This window comes from Xiphophorus hellerii, chromosome 11, assembly GCF_003331165.1.
Source record: "Xiphophorus hellerii strain 12219 chromosome 11, Xiphophorus_hellerii-4.1, whole genome shotgun sequence".
In the NCBI taxonomy this organism is placed as follows: domain Eukaryota; kingdom Metazoa; phylum Chordata; class Actinopteri; order Cyprinodontiformes; family Poeciliidae; genus Xiphophorus; species Xiphophorus hellerii.
In genome coordinates, this window is record NC_045682.1 from 557,743 (window position 1) to 582,154 (window position 24,412).

The following is a 24,412-nucleotide window of genomic DNA, read 5'->3' on the forward strand; positions in this document are numbered from 1 at the left end:
TGCTCTTTTTGGCTTTATTTGACTTTTTCATCCAAAGCACTGTTACACATGGTATTAGTTTGGCCCTTTGAAATGAAGCTTAACAAAAGTTTCAAAATAAAAGCCTTGAATATTTTTACATGACGTAATTGCTCTTTTTGCCTTTATTTGACTTTTTCATCCAAAGCACTCTTACACGTGGTATTAGTTCGGAACTTTAAAATGAAGCTTAACAAATATTTCAAAATAAAAGCCTTGAATATTTTTACATGACATAATTGCTCATTTTGGCTTTATTTGACTTTTTCATCCAAAGCACTGTTACACATGGTATTAGTTTGGCCCTTTGAAATGAAGCTTAACAAAAGTTTCAAAATAAAAGCCTTGAATATTTTTACATGACGTAATTGCTCTTTTTGGCTTTATTTGACTTTTTCATCCAAAGCACTCTTACACGTGGTATTAGTTCGGAACGTTAAAATGAAGCATACTGAAAATTTCAAAATAAAAGCCTTGAATATTTTTACATCAGGTAATTGCTGTTTTTGGCCGTATATGACTTTTTCATCCAAAGCACTGTTACACATGGGATTAGTTTGGAACTTTAAAATGGAGCATAATAATAATTTCAAAATAAAAGCCCTGAATATTTTTACATCACGTAATTGCTCTTTTTGGCTTTATCTGACTTTTCCATCCAAAGCACTGTTACACATGGGATTAGTTTGGAACTTTAAAATTAAGCATACTGAAAATTTCAAAATAAAAGCCTTGAATATTTTACATGACGTAATTGCTCTTTTTGGCCGTATATGACTTTTTCATCCAAAGCACTGTTACACGTGGTATTAGTTTGGCCCTCTGAAATGAAGCATACTGAAAATTTCAAAATAAAAGCCTTGAATATTTTTACATCATGTAATTGCTTTTTTTGGCCGTATATGACTTTTTCATCCAAAGCACTGTTACACATGGTATTAGTTTGGCCCTTTAAAATGAAGCTTAACAAAAATTTCAAAATAAAAGCCTTGAATATTTTTACATGACATAATTGCTCTTTTTGGCTTTATTTGACTTTTTCATCCAAAGCACTGTTACACATGGTATTAGTTTGGCCCTTTGAAATGAAGCTTAACAAAAGTTTCAAAATAAAAGCCTTGAATATTTTTACATGACGTAATTGCTCTTTTTGGCTTTATTTGACTTTTTCATCCAAAGCACTCTTACACGTGGTATTAGTTCGGAACTTTAAAATGAAGCTTAACAAATATTTCAAAATAAAAGCCTTGAATATTTTTACATGACATAATTGCTCTTTTTGGCTTTATTTGACTTTTTCATCCAAAGCACTGTTACACATGGTATTAGTTTGGCCCTTTGAAATGAAGCTTAACAAAAGTTTCAAAATAAAAGCCTTGAATATTTTTACATGACGTAATTGCTCTTTTTGGCTTTATTTGACTTTTTCATCCAAAGCACTCTTACACGTGGTATTAGTTCGGAACGTTAAAATGAAGCATACTGAAAATTTCAAAATAAAAGCCTTGAATATTTTTACATCAGCTACTTGTGTTTTGAGCATTATATAACTATTTTAACCCAAGGACTATTACGCTTGGGATTAGTTTGGCCCTTTGAAATGAAGTTTTACAAAACTTCCAAAATAAAAGCCTCGACAACATTTTAAATCGTACCGAACGGTGCACGTCCGCCTCGCTTAACGTTCTTGCGGTTCTCCGCGTGCCACTGATTACGTCGCGGCGTTCTTTGGCGTCGACGCCGATTTGTGGCGTGACGACGCCGGGCCCGAACCCCACGGCCGCGCCTTGGCAGGCCCCGGCTAAATTTCTTCCGAAATTTTCTAGTTGGGGCCTGCCATGCAAAGCAATGGCAGGAACCTATTACTATTGTCGGAGAAAGTGTTTCTTTATTCTTTATTTTTCTTCCGTAACCGTTAATGCGGCTCATACTGCTGGGTGCACACCTACAAATGAGGTATCAAAACGTGCAGAAAATTCACGCCATTCCAGCTATTACTTTTGGTGGGATTTGGGCTTAACGTGGCGACATAATTCGCAAAAAACTACGAAAAAAACCCCATTATAAGTCAATGGGAAAAATCCTAGAAATACCCTATTTTTGAGGATTTTCTGTGTCGTCACAAATTCACCTAGAAATGCCATTCAAATTTCATTTTGTAGATACGTCTGTGATCTCTTCGAAAGTGAAGACGGCTCGTCGATACCAGTTACGGTTTGTCCACAATTTGCCTCTAAGCGACCCAAAGTTTCTCATTTTTCCTAAAGTTAGAGTGCGTCTCTGGCTGCTTAGAGTGAGAGATGAAGACAACTTTTTCAGCCCAAATCATTTTTGAAATCGCCATCACGCCCACAAATATCGCACGATTAGTATCAAAATCGGTCCTGACATTGATACGCCTGTCTGCTCCGGTAAAATGTTTTCGAAATTTATCTAGACCGTACGGTTTTCTGTCACGGTGCTTCAGAGCAAAGTCATGCGACAGGATTTTCTGAGGCTGTCTGAGGCTCTCTCCCATGTATTTGAATAGAATTTCAGATCTGGGCACAACATTTCTTTCTCTCATCGCTGTAAATGCTCTGAGTGAGGTACAGATATGAATCTCGGGACTATCGCAGAAGACACATTGACCTCTCATACGCTTTAAACGCTTTTCGAATATGTATTACGGTTCCCCAACAGGAAGGATTTGTTTCCAATGCTTTTTGTCAGTAAAACGTGTTTGCTCAAACACACAATTGTGTGTTTGACAGCTCAGAGCTCAGAGCTCACACCCTGCTGAGACCATTATTTGCCATAGCAACGGATCTCAAGAGGCTATTGGCTGCTGGTTTGGACTACAAATACGCATCGCTGTAGTTCTATCTATAGTGGACCGCTCAGTTGAAACAGATCAGGACTGAACTGGCCTTTAGAACTAATTGCTGCTATGGGCTGTATATAACTGATTTAACTCAGTAACTGTTACACATGGGATTAGTTTTAAACTTTAAAATTAAGCATATTGAAAATTTCACAATAAAAGCCTTGAATATTTTTACATCATGTAATTGCTCTTTTTGGCTTTATTTGACTTTTTCATCCAAAGCACTGTTACACATGGTATTAGTTTGGCCCTTTGAAATGAAGCATACTGAAAATTTCAAAATAAAAGCCTTGAATATTTTTACATCATGTAATTGCTCTTTTTGGCTTTATTTGACTTTTTCATGCAAAGCACTGTTACACATGGGATTCGTTCGGAACTTTGAAATTAAGCATACTGAAAATTTCAAAATAAAAGCCTTGAATATTTTTACATCAACTACTTGCGTTTTCAGCATTATATAACTGATTTAACCCAATGACTATTACACATGGGATTAAAATAGACTGTTTTGCATGAGCAGCAGATAGATCCTCTATTGCACATGTGTCAAACTCAAGGCCCGCGGGCCACATGTGGCCGGCTACGTCGTTTTATGTGGCCCTCTCCCCCCTACCACCGTTTGACAGCCCCGTTGATTGACTTAAAATAGGTTTTGAGCACGAATTGACTACAAACTACATATCCCATAATGCCTTCCGATTCTTACCAACCAACATTACGGCTTCTCGCCACTAGAGTGCAGCAGAGTCACCTCAAGCTGATTATTAATTTTCCCAGCGAATAAAACTGAAACATCGACAAGCTAACAAGCTAAAGAGCGAAGTCCCGTGATGTTTCAATCGAGGACTTTTACCGTCTACTGCCCCCTGATTTGATGCCACAGCTTCGACTCCATGCAGCTCGTGTTTTGTCCACGTTTGGAAGCACCTATCTGTGCGAACAGATGTTTTCAATAATGAATTTAAACAAGGCCAAGCACAGATCGCGCATTACTGACGAAAACCTACACGCAGTTTTGCGGATTGCCACAGAATAGAACTAAAACCAGACATCGACGAACTGACCAGGGGAAAACGGTGCCAGACATCCGGCCAGAAAACATTGGTAAGCACGAACAAACTACATTTAAATAGAATGAATGTAAAACCAAAACTCAGTATACTGGAATATGCATATAGTTTATTGATTTTGCTTGTGTTTTGTTTATTTACAGAACACAACACAATGAGGATGTGTGTGAGTTGGTGACAGGGTGAAGAGGGATCAGCGTTGTGTTCAAGGACAGTTCGTTGCGTAATAAATAACGAAAAAGTTTTGTGAATGAAGTTGAGAGTTAATATCAAAACTTGTTTTTTATTATTTGTCTGCTTATCTTCAAAGCAGACAAAGAATAATTTTCCCAGCGAATAAAACTGAAACATCGACAAGCTAACGAGCTAAAGAGCGAAGTTTAGCTGAGCAGTTTAAAAATACTGAGCATATTTTTAAACTGCTCAGTTTAAAAATACTGTAATTTTTAAACTGAGCAGTAATTTTACATCCATGCAAACTCAAATGTAATATTTAAAACTTGAATACATAAAATCAGTTATTTAACAATATGAGGTGTTGTTTAAAAATAAAAAAGATAGCAATTTCTTTTTATTGCAGAGACATTAGATTCTTAAATTTATGGTATTCTTTAAATGTTGTAATTTTGGTTCATTGTAAACTTTACCTGTAAAAAGTTTGTAGAAATCTTTAACATAAGGTCAATATATTTTTTTAAACTGTAATATGTTGTGTGTGTGTGCGTTATTGAAAATTTATATTTGTGACAATCATTAGGTAAATGCTAATGAACTGCCTTCCTGCAGTTTATGAGCATTGAACTGTTACTAAACAGTTCAATGCAAGGTTCATTAGCGTTAGCATTTTAGCTTCAATAAGCTATTAGCTATTTATTTTACTTTTTAGCAATGTTTAGTATACTGAATGGAGTAAATCAATTACAGAAAATATCCTAGTGATTTCCCACATACTGATGAAAGCAATGACGCTAACATTAGCGTTTCTGCTGATTTTAGCTGATATACTTACTTTATAATACTGAATGGTGCACGTCCGCCTCGCTTAACGTTCTTGCGATTCTCCGCGTGCCACTGATTACGTTGCGGCGTTCTTTAGCGTCGACGCCGATTTGTAGCGTGACGACGCCGGGCCCATGCCCGACGGGCGCGCCTTGGCAGGCCCCGGCTAAATTTCTTCCGAAATTTTCTAGTTCTTCTTTATTTTTCTTCCGTAACCGTTAATGCGGCTCATACCGCTTGGTGCACACCTACAAATGAGGTATCAAAACCTGCAGAAAATTCACGCCATTCCAGCTATTACTTCTGGTGGGATTTGGGCTTAACGTGGCGACATAATTCGCAAAAAACTACGAAAAAAACCCCATTGTAAGTCAATGGGAAAAATCCTAGAAATACCCTATTTTTGAGGATTTTCTGTGTCGTCACAAATTCACCTAGAAATGCCATTCAAATTTCATTTTGTAGATACGTCTGTGATCTCTTCGAAAGTGAAGACGGCTCGTCGATACCAGTTACGGTTTGTCCACAATTTGCCTCTAAGCGACCCAAAGTTTCTCATTTTTCCTAAAGTTAGAGTGCGTCTCTGGCTGCTTAGAGTGAGAGATGAAGACAACTTTTTCAGCCCAAATCATTTTTGAAATCGCCATCACGCCCACAAATATCGCACGATTAGTATCAAAATCGGTCCTGACATTGATACGCCTGTCTGCTCCGGTAAAATGTTTTCGAAATTTATCTAGACCGTACGGTTTTCTGTCACGGTGCTTCAGAGCAAAGTCATGCGACAGGATTTTCTGAGGCTGTCTCAGGCTCTCTCCCATGTATTTGAATAGAATTTCAGATCTGGGCACAACATTTCTTTCTCTCATCGCTGTAAATGTTCTGAGTGAGGTACAGATATGAATCTCGGGACTATCGCAGAAGACACATTGAACTGTCATACGCTACAAACGCTTTTCGAATATGTATTACGGTTCCCGAACAGGAAGGATTTGTTTCCAATGCTACTTTTCAGTAAAATGTGTTTGCTCAAACACACAATTGTGTGTTTGACAGCTCAGAGCTCAGAGCTCACACCCTGCTGAGACCATTATTTGCCATAGCAACGGAACTCAAGAGGCTATTGGCTGCTGATTTGTACTACAAATACGCATCGCTGTAGTTCTATCTATCCTCAGTTGAAACAGATCAGGACTGAGAACTGGCCTTTAGAACTACCTGCTGCTATGGGCTGTATATAACTGATTTAACTCAGTAACTGTTACACATGGGATTAGTTTGGAACTTTAAAATTAAGCATACTGAAAATTTCAAAATAAAAGCCTTGAATATTTTACATGACGTAATTGCTCTTTTTGGCCGTATATGACTTTTTCATCCAAAGCAATGTTACACATGGGATTAGTTTGGAACTTTAAAATGAAGCATACTGAAAATTTCAAAATAAAAGCCTTGAATATTTTACATGACGTAATTGCTCTTTTTGGCCGTATATGCCTTTTTCATCCAAAGCAATGTTACACATGGGATTAGTTCGGAACTTTAAAATGGAGCATAATAATAATTTCAAAATAAAAGCCTTGAATATTTTTACATCAGGCAATTGCTGTTTTTGGCTCTATGTGACTTTTTCATCCAAAGCACTGTTACACATGGGATTAGTTTGGAACTTTAAAATTAAGCATACTGAAAATTTCAAAATAAAAGCCTTGAATATTTTTACATGACGTAATTGCTCTTTTTGGCCGTATATGACTTTTTCATCCAAAGCAATGTTACACATGGGATTAGTTCGGAACTTTGAAAATGGAGCATAATAATAATTTCAAAATAAAAGCCTTGAATATTTTTACATCATGTAATTGCTCTTTTTGGCTTTATTTGACTTTTTCATCCAAAGCACTGTTACACATGGTATTAGTTCAGAACTTTAAAATGAAGCGTAATGAAAATTTCAAAATAAAAGCCTTGAATATTTTTAAATCATGTAATTGCTGTTTCTGGCTTTGTATGACTTTTTCATCCAAAGCACTGTTACACATGGGATTAGTTTGGCCCTCTGAAATGAAGCATACTGAAAATTTCAAAATAAAAGCCTTGAATATTTTTACATGACGTAATTGCTCTTTTTGGCTTTATTTGACTTTTTCATCCAAAGCACTGTTACACGTGGTATTAGTTCAGAACTTTAAAATGAAGCATACTGAAAATTTCACAATAAAAGCCTTGAATATTTTACATGACGTAATTGCTCTTTTTGGCCGTATATGACTTTTTCATCCAAAGCAATGTTACACATGGGATTAGTTCGGAACTTTAAAATGGAGCATAATAATAATTTCAAAATAAAAGCCTTGAATATTTTTACATCAGGCAATTGCTGTTTTTGGCTCTATGTGACTTTTTCATCCAAAGCACTGTTACACATGGGATTAGTTTGGAACTTTAAAATGAAGCATACTGAAAATTTCAAAATAAAAGCCTTGAATATTTTTACATCAACTACTTGCGTTTTCAGCATTATATAACTGATTTAACCCAATGACCATTACACATGGGATTAAAATAGACTGTTTTGCATGAGCAGCAGATAGATCCTCTATTGCACATGTGTCAAACTCAAGGCCCGCGGGCCACATGTGGCCGGCTACGTCATTTTATGTGGCCCTCTCCCCCCTACCACCGTTTTACAGCCCCATTGATTGACTTAAAATAGGTTTTGAGCACGAATTGACTACAAACTACATATCCCATAATGCCTTCCGATTCTTACCAACCAACATTACGGCTTCTCGCCACTAGAGTGCAGCAGAGTCACCTCAAGCTGATTATTAATTTTCCCAGCGAATAAAACTGAAACATCGACAAGCTAACAAGCTAAAGAGCAAAGTCCCGTGATGTTTCAATCGAGGACTTTTACCGTCTACTGCCCCCTGATTTGATGCCACAGCTTCGACTCCATGCAGCTCGTGTTTTGTCCACGTTTGGAAGCACCTATCTGTGCGAACAGATGTTTTCAATAATGACTTTAAACAAGACCAAGCACAGATCGCGCATTACTGACGAAAACCTACACGCCGTTTTGCGGATTGCCACAGAATAGAACTAAAACCAGACATCGACGAACTGACCAGGGGAAAACGGTGCCAGACATCCGGCCAGAAAACATTGGTAAGCACAAACAAACTACATTTAAATAGAATGAATGTAAAACCAAAACTCAGTATACTGGAATATGCATATAGTTTATTGATTTTGCTTGTGTTTTGTTTATTTACAGAACACAACACAATGAGGATGTGTGTGAGTTGGTGACGGGGTGAAGAGGGATCAGCGTTGTGTTCAAGGACAGGCAACATCACCTCATTGTTTTGTTCTTATGTGAAATGCATGTTCGTTGTGTAATAAATAACGAAAAAGTTTTGTGAATGAAGTTGAGAGTTTATATCAAAACTTGTTTTTTATTATTTGTCTGCTTATCTTCAAAGCAGACAAAGAATAATTTTCCCAGCGAATAAAACTGAAACATCGACAAGCTAACGAGCTAAAGAGCGAAGTTTAGCTGAGCAGTTTCAAAATACTGAGCATATTTTTAAACTGCTCAGTTTAAAGATACTGTAATTTTTAAACTGAGCAGTAATTTTACATCCATGCAAACTCAAATGTAATATTTAAAACTTGAATACATAAAATCAGTTATTTAACAATATGAGGTGTTGTTTAAAAATAAAAAAGATAGCAATTTCTTTTTATTGCAGAGACATTAGATTCTTAAATTTATGGTATTCTTTAAATGTTGTAATTTTGGTTCATTGTAAACTTTACCTGTAAAACGTTTGTAGAAATCTTTAACATAAGGTCAATATATATTTTTAAACTGTAATATGTTGTGTGTGTGTGCGTTATTGAAAATTTATATTTGTGACAATCATTAGGTAAATGCTAATGAACTGCCTTCCTGCAGTTTATGAGCATTGAACTGTTACTAAACAGTTCAATGCAAGGTTCATTAGCGTTAGCATTTTAGCTTCAATAAGCTATTAGCTATTTATTTTACTTTTTAGCAATGTTTAGTATACTGAATGGAGTAAATCAATTATAGAAAATATCCTAGTGATTTCCCACATACTGATGAAAGCAATGACGCTAACATTAGCGTTTCTGCTGATTTTAGCTGATATACTTACTTTATAATACTGAATGGTGCACGTCCGCCTTACTTAACGTTCTTGCGATTCTCCGCGTGCCACTGATTACGTTGCGGCGTTCTTTAGCATCGATGCCGATTTGTAGCGTGACGACGCCGGGCCCAGAGCCACGGGCGCGCCTTGGCAGGCCCCGGCTAAATTTCTTCCGAAATTTTCTAGTTTTTATTACTATCTTACTGTAATTTGATTTGTTTAACTGTATTTTCTTTAAATAGCACAGTAATTATATAACATGGTTACTGTGATTTCATCAGATTTTTGTCATAATAAAATTACAGTAGTCCTGTAGTAGAATTACAAAAAGTTGTCATTTTACAGTAGTTCATGAAACTGCATACTTTGCTAGCTTTTAAAAGTTTAAATGTGAACTTGCAACTTAATTTACCAAACTTTCAAAAAATGTTTTATTTTTCTAATTAAAAAAATATATACATGTATATTTTAAAATCGCTTTATTTTATTGTCAATTTAAATCTGACAAACTGAAGCAAAACAAAATATACTATTTTGCAACAGCAATATTTGCTTGTTACATAGAAATCAAAGTATTGCAACCAAAGTGAAAAATAATCTGATCTAACAACATAACTGATACATTTACCCTCATGGTAATATTACATTGAATAAAATGAACTAAATAATCTTTACTAAAACAAAAGTGCCCAAATGTCAAAGTTTCCAAGCAAACTGCATTTCAAAGTCATAAAAACAATGTTTTACCAGCTTTTCATGTAAAATTTCCAGTCAAAATTCTAAATGTCGTTTTCTTCCTTTGAAGGGAGGAAGTATGGAGCCCTCTAGGGGACATGGGGAAAAAAATTTCTTTAGCGTTCTCTCTCAAAACTTTTGCGTTCCCTCGCAATACTGTACTGATCAGTTATGAGGCATAATTGAATACTGTACACCTTTCTTACAGTGGCTGCCGTATTTTCTGCTTTAATATAAGGTTATGTGAGGTTTTTCCATAAATGTTAATATCTTGTTGTGACATATCTGAATTTTTATATCTTTCTTTAGTATAAAAATGTACCACAAACCTTTAATATAAACAGAAACTTTCTGTAAGTAGGAAAGAAATAAAAATACATCCAAACTATTTGGACTATTTCTGAGTTATTATCGCGGGTAATAAATCATCTGACAGTTCTGATTGTGTCTCTGTTGTGTTCGTAGTCTGAATGGTTTAAAGGGCCGTTTTTATGTTCAGTTCCAACCTTAACAGACATAACCATGCAGTGAATAAATCGATTTTCAATCAGGTTTTTTTGCACCAAAGACTTAATAATAATAAACACGTTTTATTATTAAAAACACGACAAACTAATGGTGGTAAAGGGCCGCACTGGGTTAACTCGGGGAATCTCATCTGTCCGTTTATCATTCATACTTGATGACAGTCACGCCCACATCGACACGCCCACCACCCAAGTGTCAAAGTCGCGTTCTTCTGTCATATCAATAATTACTTACTTCATTCATATGGCTCTTACAGAACCTCAGTGAAAACTTGTTTATTATTATTAACTGTTTGGTGCAAAAAACTGACTGAAAATTGATATTTTTTACTGCATGTTTATGTCTGTTAAGGCTAAGATGGAATTGAAAGCAGCCCTGTAAACCATTCAGACTACGAACATATAAAACTTCAGATATTTCACAACGAGATACTAACATTCATGGAAAAACCTCACATAACCTTCACTGTAACAAATTGCCCTGTATTTTTACAGTAAAATGCTGGCAGCAGGGTTGCCAGCATTTTACTGTTAATTATACAGTACCCTTACTGTAATCAACTTTACAGTATATTACTGTCACAAAAGAAATCTTTTGATTACAGCACATTGCTGTTTTTATCAGATTTACAGTAGACTACTGGCAGCTGTGTTGCCAGTATATTACAGTTTTTCTATGGTATCATTACTGTAGAATTCACACACAGCTTACTACTGTAAATTTCCAATACAAAATAGAAACATAAAAAAAACACTTAGAAAATGTAAGTTCCATCATGTCAACCAACATTTATTTGGGAAAAAAAAAGAACCAACTCAAACATTGACTCATACACAGTTTTTAGTGGGCCACATAATAAAGAAGAAGGTTTTGAAACGACAACGTATGTGTGCCTTAAACCTAAACCTTTTCTACAAGAATGTTGAGGGTAAACTGTCCAAAGTAAGTCGTATTCTGGAAAAACAGTAAGAAAATCACCATCTATTTTGTAAAATAAATTTCTTAATAACTGATTTAAAGAGTTTTTGAATAAAGCATGAATTGTGGCCTTTTGATTAGTCTGAAATAAAATAAGTATGAAAGAAATTATGAAATAATGCATTGTACAACTCAGCACACTACTTTTTCAATACAAAATACTACTTTTAGTGGAAGTGAGGAACAATATGATGCAACATAAAACAAATGAAACATTTAATTTTCAATCTAAAGCATAGAAAAAAAATTGCAAATTTTAGTTTTGATAAAAATTTAAATGAAACATTTAGACTTGAATTTCCTTTAGGGCAAAATCAGAGCTCCCACTTCAAATGATAAAACAATGAAACAATATTTGACAACACACTGCCAAGATAAGTTAAACATTGTGCCTGTACAGTCAAAATTACAAATTACATCTGAAGAACAGAAAGTGGGAGCCTTAACAAAATTTATGCTATAAATTAAAAGAGATATCTAAGATTATGCTGACCTTTAAACCAAAAAAAATCTCTCAAGAACACCCCTGTTCAGGGATAAGTTGCCTTCATGCCTGTATAGTTTTTTGTTTGTTTGTTTGTTTTTGCGCGGAGGGGCAACAATATCTATAGCCTGGTTAGAAAGTTCTCACTAACCTATATGAAATTCCACTCAAAGTCCATGAGGTTTTTTAGCAGAGTTGAAACACGGGGGTTGACAGTGACCGACTTCTTTTGAACAGTTTTTCCTGTCCTCTTGGAGACAATCTTGCCACAGCTGGCCTTGGTCCCTCTTTCAGGGTTGATATCAAGAAAGCGCCTGAAAATGCAGTAATTTCAGATTAGCATATGATGCTTAAGGAGTCAGGGTCAAGATATATCAAATAATGTTATGCTAGCTTCCTTATTACAGCATGACAGATTAACTAAGCTAACTTTCAAACAGCTACAGTCTGCTTAAAAATGACAACTGTATGACAACATCATCTGACAAATAAATTATGCTCCAACTTACCGGATTGGCTCATAAAATGCAGGATTCAAATGGATAGTCCTTGTAAAGAAAATTCTAGAGGTTGCTTCCACATGTCACAACGACGTGTCTTCTTGAGAAATACAGTAGCGTTCTGTTTAAAGAGAGCCTCCTTGCCGTTGAATCTAACATCATTCCCAAAATGCAATGCTACTCACAGTATATTACAGTATTTTATTAAAAACAGTAATAATTGCCCAGAATGCATTGTTTTTCACGGTGCAGTACCGTTTTCAATAGAAACAGTATGATACTGTTCAGTTTTGGCCGTTTTTATACAGTAATTTGTTACAGTGTTGTATTAAAGCAGAAAGTACGGCGGCCACCGTAAGAAAGGCTTACAGTATTCAATTATGCTGCATAACTGATCAATACAGTATTGCGAGGGAACGCAAAAGGTTTTGCGAGGGAACGCAAAAGAAAAAAATTTCCTCATGTCCCCTAGTGGGCTCCATAAGGAAGGGATTCAGCAATGTCAAATTTTGAAGTTACATATTTTTCAAAACTTTATTGGAACCCCAACAGTACATCTTAAACATTTGGGCAAGTTTAAGACTGAGTGAACAGCCAAACAAAACCAACATGGATGAGTTCTGAGTTGGTCTCAGTCCTGAACTTCTCCAGAAATCATCAAAGGGTTGCTAAAAGATAAAGAAAGAAAAACATGTTTAATACATGAGATAACAGCACATTAAACTACATTTATGTCGGTTAAAGACAGACAGGATGAAAAGGAAAGGTTTAGTGGACAGACACTCTCTGACCTTCCTTCACTGTTGCTGTCCTCCTGTCTGTCTATTAGAAATGAACAGGACAGATACAGAGAGAAAGGCAGAGAAAAAGAGACAGGGAGCAAGATGGAGTAAGAGAACTGATTGTGTGTAAATGTGTAATTTTACCATTTTAAACGTTCCACTGGTTCATGAAGGAGGAGAATGGAGACACACAGGTTCACTGTTGTCCTAGTGTTGAGCATAAGTCGTCCTGTTGGTTTTGATGTTACTTTTCCGTTTGCAGCTTTTGTTCCACTTTCTGGGTTGAGGCTTATGAATTGCCTAAAAATGGATAGGAGACTATTCAAAATTACTCTTTTGTTTTTTTAAGTACATATTACATTTTTAGATTAGATGCCTGTGAACTACCAAATATGTTTTGTAAAGGCATTATTGAAATAGTTCTCATCTATGAAAAAACACTCTAGGTGGCAAAAGCCACTGCTGGACCCGCTTGTGCCCTTCATACTGTTTTCTGAAAAATAACAATGTTCATTGATACTAGTTATAATTTTAACTTAATACTCAGGTACACAGAGACATTTCCATAGACAGATACATTCATCTGTCTCTATCCATATACTATGTTTGCAGACAGAGACACCTTCTGTAACTTCTGTGCCTCTATTTGTAGACATAAAGTTGCAGATGGCAATATCTCACTATATCTTCCATCCATTAGTCTATGGACAGAAGGATGGAAGTTACAGTGAAACACAGGCAATTGGAGTATCTGGGGCGGTGAGAGGGGTGAGAGGTCGGTCTTGTCACTCCCACAAGATGCCTCACTGGGCGGTTGCCCATAGCAGAATCTGGCACTGGCTGATTAATCACAATTAATAACTATGTATGCCTAACTTTGTATGCTTGAAATGTAAATATGCATGCAGCTGTGCACTGTAAAAAAAAACGGCCTCATTTTACGGTAAAAAACTGGCAGCTGAGTTGCCAGAAGTTTACCGTCTTTATACGGTAAAAGTCTGGCAACCAAAACTGCCAGTTTTTTACCGTATTTGCTAAATGCAGGATTTCACCGTATTTTTGAAATACGGTAAAATTCTGGCAACCACAGCTGCCAGTTTTTCACCGTATGTTGTAAATGCAGGATTTTACCGTATTTTTAATATACGGTAAAATTCTGGCAACCACAGCTGCCAGTTTTTCACCGTATGTTGTAAATGCAGGATTTTACCGTATTTTTAATATACGGTAAAATTCTGGCAACCACAGCTGCCAGTTTTTCACCGTATGTTGTAAATGCAGGATTCTACCGTATTTTTAAAATACGGTAAAATACCGTACTTCCTAAAATATTTTAAAAAAAATAAAATGTGGTTTTGCCGTAGTAAATACGGTCATGCTGACTGAGGCATAATATCTACATGAGTGAAAAACACATCCAGACTGTATGATATATTGACATTTTATTGTAAACCCTCCCCCCCAAAAAAAACTTATGGTAAATTACTGGTCTCTGTTCCTACCAGAATTTTACCATACAAATTATAGTACAACAACCAAGGAAGTGTAACTTGTCAAGCATTTCTATACAGAAAGTTATAAAGAAAATAATTTCTAATTAAACAAAAATACAGATTACGAGTAATCCACTTAAAGAAACAATTTCTATTTAAAAAGTCAAGTTAAAAAAAGAACTGATTCTATTTTATGTCCAGTTTCCTCACGGTATTACTGAGATCTGGAAAACAAAAACAAAACAAACAGTATGTGTCCACATAAGAGATAACATATTGTAGAAGACAAAATGGTGATAAAAGGATTCTTGTTCTGGGTTGAGAGTCACAAGTCGCTGAGATCAGACGTTGCTCAGGATGGTTGTAGTCTTCCCAGTCACAGGTTGAAATTGAGACTCGCATGTTGTCAATCGGGTGTTTCCTCTCTGCTGGAAAACAAAAAGAAAAAGTTAGAAAGATGCACTACATGAACATCTTATTCGCTTAAATGTTTGTTTCACCTTTGTTGACTTGCATATGGACACAGGTACTTCAACCAGGTGGTGTGATCATTTCTGACTGAAAATTCAGTAGTTAAACCTTTGTTTGTTGTCAACAGGTGTGATCCTCTGGTCTGCAACCAGACAAAATACACAAACTAAAAACAAATATAACTGTTTTAGGCAATTTATGAAATAGATACTCACCATTTATCTGAGTCTCATGAAGGCCAATAGGTTGTCTTCAACCATTTATGTAAGTTACATTTCCTGCAAGCTAGCAGAAACAAAGCTGTAAATGTGAACACTTTTCATACAGGCAAACAAATTGATACAGCTGAGACAATTTATGCTAGGTTAGTTTTTCTCAGTCACTTTTGGTGCATTTCTCGAGTCATTGTTGGCATTTACAAAACAGTAAGCGCATTTCTCAAAACAATTTGTAGAAACAGGAAAAATAGCATTTGTTTGCTTTCAAAATCCTTAGTTCAGCTCTTAAAATCCTGTCTGTTAACATATCAGTGACTCAAAATAATAAGTTATAGTCTCTCTATGTACAGATAAGACAGTCAAATCGATTAGTCATGAGAAGAGACTACAAAAGGATCATTTACGCCAGTGTTTCTCAACCCTGGTCCTCAACGCCCCCCTGCTCTGCATGTTTTAGATGTGCCTCTACTCCAGAACAGCTGATTCAAATGATTGGATGACAATCAAGTACTGCAGAAGCTTGTTAATCATCCAGAGATACAATTCAGGTGTGTGGCAGAAGGGAAATACCTAAACCTGCAGGACAGGGTGACGCTGAAGACCAGGATTGAGAAACACTGATTTACGCTTTTGCTATAATTTATTCATGGACCATGCCATGGTGATTCAGAAAGAAAAAGACAGAAATGCAGAGAACAAAAAAAGTAGAAAAGGAGCCACAGGACAATCTCCTCAAGGAAAACTGTACAGTGCTGTAGAAATTACATTACATTTTAATTTCCATAGTCACTTTGTTCCTTAACTCCACTGAGGAATCTTTTTTCCTCAGTGGGGTTAAGGAATGAACAGTAGGGTGGGAGGACCTCCATCAGCATCATGTTGTGGGTCTCAGCCATGTCCTGATGTTGGACTGATGGAAACTGGCAGATGTCCTCAGCCTCTTCTGACTCTTCTTCTGCTTTCCTCCCAACTATTTCCTCCTCAGCCTCACTCCTCTTCTTCTCTCTGGCTGTTCACTCTGCCCAGATACTTGTTCATCAGTTCTCAGACATGTAACATTGTGTTGTGTTCTGACTATATAGAGCATAATGTTGCCAACTGATGGTTCACAAGATGCACCTCCAATCTGTTTCAGAAAACTGGTTGATCGTTGGTTGAGCTAATGGTTCATACACTGACCTGTTAGAGAAACTCAGGACTCACTTGGGAGCAATTTACCAATTCAGGACAGATTTAGAAAATAATAGAATATAAATTAATTAATATATGATTCACATTATGACAACTTTAAGACTTATGCATGTTAAGACTTACACAATGAACTGATGCTATTTTGGAAGTTGAGAATTCAACACAGACACGTTGTTGTCCTGTTGTCCTCATTTTCTGTATACACCCTTTATCCTCCGGGTCAAAATGACCCGTCTTCAATAAACCCCCAATATAAGCAGCTTAATTGAATTTTAAACACCAAATTCTATCTTGTATATTGTCACTCACCACAAAATGTGTGAATACTTGACTTTTCCCTCTCCACTTGAATTTCTATAGCTTAAGAAAAAAAATGTGCAAAATGAGTTTCGAATGCATTTTTATTCATCACAGTGACTAATTTTCTTTTACTTTTCTCCAGTGAACAAGAGGATGTACAATACAAAAATATGAAAAATAACATAACCCATTCAACTAATTGGCACATGTAGGGCAGTATGCAAGTGCACAGCCTTTGCAGATATATTTCTTACACCTGCAGCACACAGTATGTGTTTTACAGTCTGAGGGCAGAACTGACATCTCTTCCTCTTACTTGGCTTAGCTGAGGAAGTGGCTGTGGTAGATGGATCCTCAGGTTGATCAGGAGCTGCTGCACTCTGAATAGCTTTCACAACTGCTGCTGAGGCTTCTGTGTGGGGGACATGCTTCCTTCTTTCAATGAGTGGAGTTACAAGTGCCTTTCCTAGCTGCTCCAGGAACACCCTCTTCTTGTTGTGCTTATGAGACATCCAGGTTGGGTTGATCTCTATCCAAATCACAAAGGCATTGTAGGAGGACACATCAATGATGTTGTGGAAGATGACCAGGGGCCAGCGGGCAGTCATTCTTCTGCAGCTATATGCTCCAATCACCTTATCTAGGTTGTCCACACCTCCTTTGTTTCGGTTTTATTCCAGGATGATGATTGGCTTCCTGTCCTCACGGTCACTAATGTCGCCGTCTTTGTGCAGTGTGCTCAGAAGAACTACATTCTTGTTTTTCTTTGGGAGGTAGGAAACTAGAGTGGTGGTGGGTGTGAAGGCAAACTTTGAGGAGAAGACCTCTCTCTCCTTTGACCCAAGCAGTGCAGGTGGGAGCTCAGGCTTGTTCTTTTGAACTGTACCAACCATGGTGATCTTCCTCTTCAGGAGCTGCTGTCCGAGTTCATAAGAGTTGAAGAAATTGTCACATGTCACATTGTGACCCCTCAGTCCCTCTGTCACATCAAGCACAACTCGCAACCCCTGGTTCTTCTCTGGGCATCCACTGGTTGACTTCCCAGTATAGACTTGCATTTTCCAAGCATAGCTTGATTCAGAAGCCACCCATGACTTGATCCCATATTTTGCTGGCTTGCTGGGCATATACTGCCGGAAAGGACAACAACCTTTGGACAAAAGACATTAGCATCAGTGATTAGTATCAGTGTCACAGAAAACAGTCAAAGAAATCAATAGTGAAAATCACTTTTATTACAAATATGAAAACAGATTACCTCTAAATGGAACCAGTTGCTCATCCACTGTTACATCAGGCTCTGGATTGTAGAGGTAGGGCAACCGCTCCACCCACTTGTCCCATACCTCTCTTATGGCTGCAAGTTTGTCTGTCATACGTCTTGCTGGTCTTGATTCACGGTCATCAAATCGCATCAGTCTTGAGTAGGTGTGAAAGAGTTTGACTGGCATTGTGGCTCGGAAAATTGGCCTTCCACTCTCTGCTCACTTCTGCTACTGATTGATCTGAGACACAACTAAAACTTTGTAACATTTTATGGTTTGTAAATAACTCTGTGACCTTGATTTCAACTCCATTTGCCTCACGGGTCATTTTGACCTGAAGACCATCTTTGTACCTTTTTTTGTACAGCTTACATGGAAATGAGAATAAAAGCAACACTGAACTTTTTCTATTGTCTGGGCCAATCTAGGAAAAGTCTTAAAATCTCAAGTTAAAAAAATTACATTTAGGGGATTTTTTGGGGGGGGGGGGGGTTTAACACAGTGGCGGGTCATTTTGACCCGAGGACAACAGGAGGGTTAACATATTTTGATCAAGACGATAAAAGCAAATTACAATTATAAAAGCATAGAAGTGTACATAACCAGCTACATGATGTACAAAAGCAAAACTTGCAAAACTAATTGTTTTGATGTGCAGAAGTGACACAGTAATTTGAAGATTGAACAGGTAGTTTTAAGAATTTCAATTCTGTTCTGAGAGATGCACCCAAACTGAGAAAAGCTGTAAAATATTAATATTTAAATTCTCTTATCTTCAAATCCTTCAACTGTCATGGACCCAGTGACTTTAGTGCAAGTATTTTGGGTGTGAGAGTCAAGAGGTCAAAGGAAAATATTAAATAATATCTCTGATGCCAAGCTTTATACTTCTAAGTATTACCAAAATATTGAAACAAAAGCTAACATGTTCTTCAGAGATTTAACTTGCATGCATGAACATTTCACACTCAAAGTAATTCAAATTAATTATTGAACCAAACTTGGAAAAAGTTGCTTCTGCCATTAACAATAACTTTAAGCACATGTAGTCTGAAGTAGACCAGAAATATAATCTATGCAGCCGTTCCTACAGAAACATTAATGGAAGTGTTGCATCTGTGAAGATTAAATGTTCCATATAGTAAAAATATCTAGCTGCAGTGCATGTACATAAACAGCATGGCTCAGAAACTACACATTTCTTTGTCAGTTGGTTAAAGTTAGCTAACTTCAGTTGAAACCGTGAAAGGGACTCACCTGTGATGTGTTGCCCTTCTCCTCCTGAACGTGCAAAAATAGCAGAAATTTGATTTCAAAGACAGTAGCAGCATCTTGACAAGGACCAGGCCTACTGGGCTCTCAGCACCCTAGTTAGCAACCTTAGTTAGCACAGTGACTTTACTGTGTTGAGTTCAGGACACCACTACAGGAACAGAGTTAAAAGAATCTTGCTGCTGATGCTGAAGGATCAAGCAGCAATGCAAACTAGATAATTATTTGTTTACATGACAAATAACAGTCTCCATTTACTGTAAACCCTACTATTTATCACAATAACAAAATGAAAAACTCTCTAGACCAGGGGTCCCCAAACTACGGCCTGCGTCATTTGGTCTGGCAATGCCGGATCTGGCCCGCCTCCTCATACCAGAGAGCATTCAGTGTATTTTTTCATATATTGTATTTTCTGGTTTGTGGATTTCTCTTCAACCACCAGGGGGCTCTTGAGCAGATGTTAAACTAACTTTCCCTCAAATATATACTAGTCAGTCCCAGTCACCGTTTCACTCACGGTTTTTTTCCATTTCCATTCTGGGTAAAAATCTATCTAAAAGCGACCGCGAATGTGTCGTAGTCAGCCCCCCCCCCCCCCCCCCCCCCCGTCGACAGTTTCAAAGACAGAACAGCCCCCCCCCCCCCCCCCCCCCCCGCCGACAATAAGTTTCTAAGGTATCTTTCTCCAAAAACTAAGACCGGCCCCCGAGCAGAGAAAGGAACAGCTATGTGGCCCTCGCAGGAAAAAGTTTGGGGACCCCTGCTCTAGACTATTCTCTACTAATAGCACAATATTTAAAACCAAGTGTGGGATTTGTGAAACTTCAATGATGGGTGACTTTACAACTTGTATGATTTTGGATAACACTAGAATTGTTCTTTATTGAAGTTTCACAAATCAGATAAAGGTTTTACAAATCCCACACTTGGTTCTAAATATTCTGATATGAGTTGAGAATAATCTAGTCCAGATTTGAAGAGTCTAGGTGTTGTAGTTTTTTAGCTAGAGTAAATTAAAGATGCTGATTGCAGTGAAAAATTAGGTGGAATTGCCCTTTAGCCATTTCCCAAATTGGAAGCAGCAATTGGAAACCAACTTCAGCTTCATTCAAGCAAGAGGGGCTAACATACAGTTCTCTTAATGTTAATGATCAAATGCTCTCATAAATGATGGTGGCGTTGGCTGTAGGAGTTTGCTTTGCAATCGGTGGATCGCCAGATCGATGCCTGGTCTACTGCTGAGATTTCAGTTTGGTGTATTAAAGGCATTATTAAAAAAGAAACCAAAATATCACACCAGCATTCTGTTCTTTGTAAAAAATTATTTTGCAGTCTTGTTTACGCTTTTACATTGTAGATCTAAACATCAGCAAAATTTGTAATTTTGGCTGATTGCTACTGTTAAGTTTAGGGTAATTAACTGCTGGCAATATTACAATTTTTTAAGAACTTTACAATTACTTATATTTTTACACTATATTTCTGTATTTTCTACATTCGTGACTGTCACAATTATTTAGGATATATGTTTATTCAGTTATGATAATGCCATGTATTTTCTACGGCAGTATAATGCTGTGAATATTCTGGTCAGTAACTGCTGGCATTTTACAATTTTTTACCGTAAATTTACTGACTTTCTTTGCAGTTTCGACTTACGGTAGTTCCATGTAATTTCTACGGTAATGCAATGTTTTTGGATACGACGGTCAAAAACTGTTGGTTTTTTACAGTTTTTTACCGTAAATTTACTGACTTTTTTTACAGTGTGCAAACCCCTCTTGCTGCACGCCAACAATTTAAAATCCAAGCAATTATCTTGCATTTGTACATTTGTAGTCTCCCATACTCAATAGAAACTAAGAGAAATTTACTCCACTATACATGGATACAAGTGGTACCAAACTTGTTCAGGAGCCAACTATTTATTAGATCTATTTTAATTTCTAGTTCTTGGATGCCCCACTCTTTTATGATACCATGAAGTCCATATCAAACATGCACATTCTCAAAAAATGTTTTGTCTCAAATCAACCATGTCTAAAGACTCTTAGTTTTCTAGGTTTTTACATCAGGAAAGTTTATAGAAAGTCAGTTTGCTTTAAACGTTGGTTTAGAAATGTTTCTCTATTTTCATTTCCTGTGATGAAGCGGCACTATATTGTTCTGATCCAGCCGGTGACCGGTGTAATTCGTGCACGTGAAATTGCGGGCTAGTAAACTAGATGTGCACAAAGTTGGTTAAAGATCCAACACAAGAAATTGTCGAAACTGTTCAACTCTTGCTGCTGTCTGTCTGCAGTCGCGGAAAAAGTATTTCGCTGTTCGTAGCTCCCCGTGTGTAACGTGCTGCTGTGAACTAGATAACCCTCCGCGGGAAAGAGGCTCTGATGTCAAAATAGATGGTTCAATTGATCTGCGTTATGTAATATTAACGCATTAAAATGTTCAGGTTAATCGCGTGCGCTAACGCGTTAACATCGACAGTCCTATGTGCGAGAGAAAATTAAAAAAATCAGTTGGCTGTAACTGTGGACGGTAGCTCTTCTTCTCTTCAGTGTTTGTAGCTTCTTGGCGCAGCTCCGCGCTCCTGCTACTGGTAGCTTCACCGCATCAGCTCAGCGTTACCCCGGCCGGCTAATGACGGTGCTGTGATTCACTTGTCTGGTGTCTGATTTTCAATTATTTTATGTTTTATTGAGGATTTTTGTACATATGTTTTGACAGTACTGTGATCATGTCAAAGCAGCAACTTATATTAAAAAGTGTTTTATTGTCCATCTGGATGCTGCACGCTTCCATGGGAAGACAACAGAATATCGCTCTTATAAACATGTGATGACTAAAATCACGTTACCCTCACTGTGTAACCCTCTGAAAAATGAACTAAATTAAATAAAGAAATCCATCCATGGGTGATACCACAGAGACCGTTCATTTCATATAGTTAACATCGGTGCTGAAAGTGATCCGGTGTGAGACGGTAGTATCACACCACCTTTGAATTTTAATCATCAGAATACCTGAGCTAAAAGGCTTACGACAGTCTGCTGTTCTCCATCGATACGCGTTTCCCGACCGCTCCGCACCGCAGGGGGTAAAAAAAGAAGAAGAAGAAAAGAAAAAATAACGACGCGCACATTGCGCAAAACCCTGAAACAGGAGAACCGTGACATAGAACGGAGCAACAAACTAAATGTGAATCATGATCAGAGAATCCGGCGGTGAACAGTGAAAAATCTGAGTGTCAAATCAGGTGAAACACATGATGATTAAGCGGCAGAGCAGGTGATTGACGTGATGAGTTTAGATTACTGGTGGTGAGCGTCAATAAAACGATCAAATAAAACTAGCAACACTAAAAAAAACTAAAGAAGACATAACAATAAACCAAGACAGGATAATACTAATCAAAGAAAACTAAATAAAAAGGAATGAAGAACTAAATGCAAGAATAAACTAAGAAACTAAATTAAATACAGGGAATAAACTGGTATGGCAAGACCTTTCGAGCAATAATTAACACAGAAGACTATATGGCAAGAATAAACAGACACTGTTTCCACATAAAGGTCAAATAACATTACTGAAGTGCCATGGGTTTGTTGAGACCACATCTAAGAAGAAATATATTTTACAGAGCATAACAGTAATAAGGAGCTTATCGCTTATTTATGTTTTTAATTAGATTTTATTTTATATATTTATTTCTTCAATATTATTTTTCATGACAGTGTTAATATCACAAGGCTGTTCATGACTCCATGACACTTTCAATTTGACTCATTAGGATTTGTAATTTCTGTCCAGTAAAACTATTAATCTATAAATCAATAGACAGGTCAGTATAAAGATATAATCCATGTTTCAGTCCCATATTTATATGCCAATAAAAGGTTCTGGAACTTTTACTTTTCCACTGAAAGCTCTGGTTTACACAGTAAATGCCATGTGGGTGAAATTTTATGGATGATACTCTGATGTCCCATTCTCCTGAAGGCAGCTCTGTAGCTGCACCACCAGAAACTGACAGAAACACTGAAGAGTTTCAGTGTTTCTGAAACACTGAAACACTGTGTTTCAAAAACATAAGAAGATTGACTCTTCTTATGTCAATCATAAGAAGAGTTATGATTGACATAAGTGCAGTTCTACCCATGTTTTAATGTTGCAGAGCACTGTCTTTTTGCAAATACTTCAAAGTTCAAACTTGTATTGTTGTGCATCTTTTATCTGGTCATATTGTGCAATATTTAACAACTAACATCATAAAATTGCACATAAGAATATTTTTTTCCACTCTGACTCTCTGGGAAATTATTTTGGACGATAACTCCAGAAACAACCATAAAAATCAAAACATCAACAATAGTGATAGTAATATTAATAATAAAATAATATTCGGTGAAAAGTAGCCTACAAATTCTTTGATAGCGGGGCACTGGCCCAAAAAAGGGTGACAAACACTGTTCTAGGTGAACTGAACTAAAAAGCACTTGTGTTGCACATAATGCTAGCTGAAAAATAACCAAAATTAACTTTAGCAAACAAGCAAGAGTAGCTCAATATAACCACATAAAATATATTTTCTTACACAAACAAACACAAAACTGCAAAATAATGTTTTTATTTAAAAGTACTTACCCGGTGAAAGTCATTGTTGGCCACGCCGTCTAGCCTGTGAACGTTCGCCTCCAGCTGGTAAATATCCCACAATGCAACTGTTCATTAAAAATTTACAGTACAGCTGTAAATTTCCGCACGTGATCCAGCGGTCCAATCAAGTCCCATATACTTTCCATACGCATTTCAGATCACAATAAAGAGCTGTATTTTCAAAACCCAGCCACTTTAATGTATTTTCATGCTGTAGATTTTACAGAGATTTATTACAGTGCAGCTGCTTACAGCCCTGCAAAACTTAAAGCATGTGTTTCTGGCGATGCTCCTGATTAAACTCATAATATGCTACTTGAGCAGCTCTCTGATAGCAGATGGCATGTCCGTTCTCCACAGCTAAACTATAGTATTGTTCTGGAGTTTGCTGTGAGGTAA

The 24,412-nt window shown here is 36.9% G+C and overlaps 1 protein-coding gene across 6 annotated transcripts in view; it reads right to left on the reverse strand.

Moving 5' to 3' along the window:
* The window catches only part of amot (angiomotin), an 89,071-nt gene that overhangs the window by 32,405 nt on the left and 32,254 nt on the right, over positions 1 to 24,412 (reverse strand). Inside the window, exons 10-11 of one of the 6 annotated variants that reach the window (XM_032575776.1) lie at positions 13,289 to 13,444; positions 12,972 to 13,030 (exon numbers count right to left, since the gene is read on the reverse strand). The exons of the other annotated variants lie outside the window; for them this stretch is intronic. Coding sequence (XP_032431667.1) covers positions 12,994 to 13,030; positions 13,289 to 13,444 — 193 coding nt within the window. The 3' untranslated portion in view covers positions 12,972 to 12,993. The remainder of the gene's footprint in view (positions 1 to 12,971; positions 13,031 to 13,288; positions 13,445 to 24,412) is intronic. 6 annotated transcript variants of the gene reach the window in all.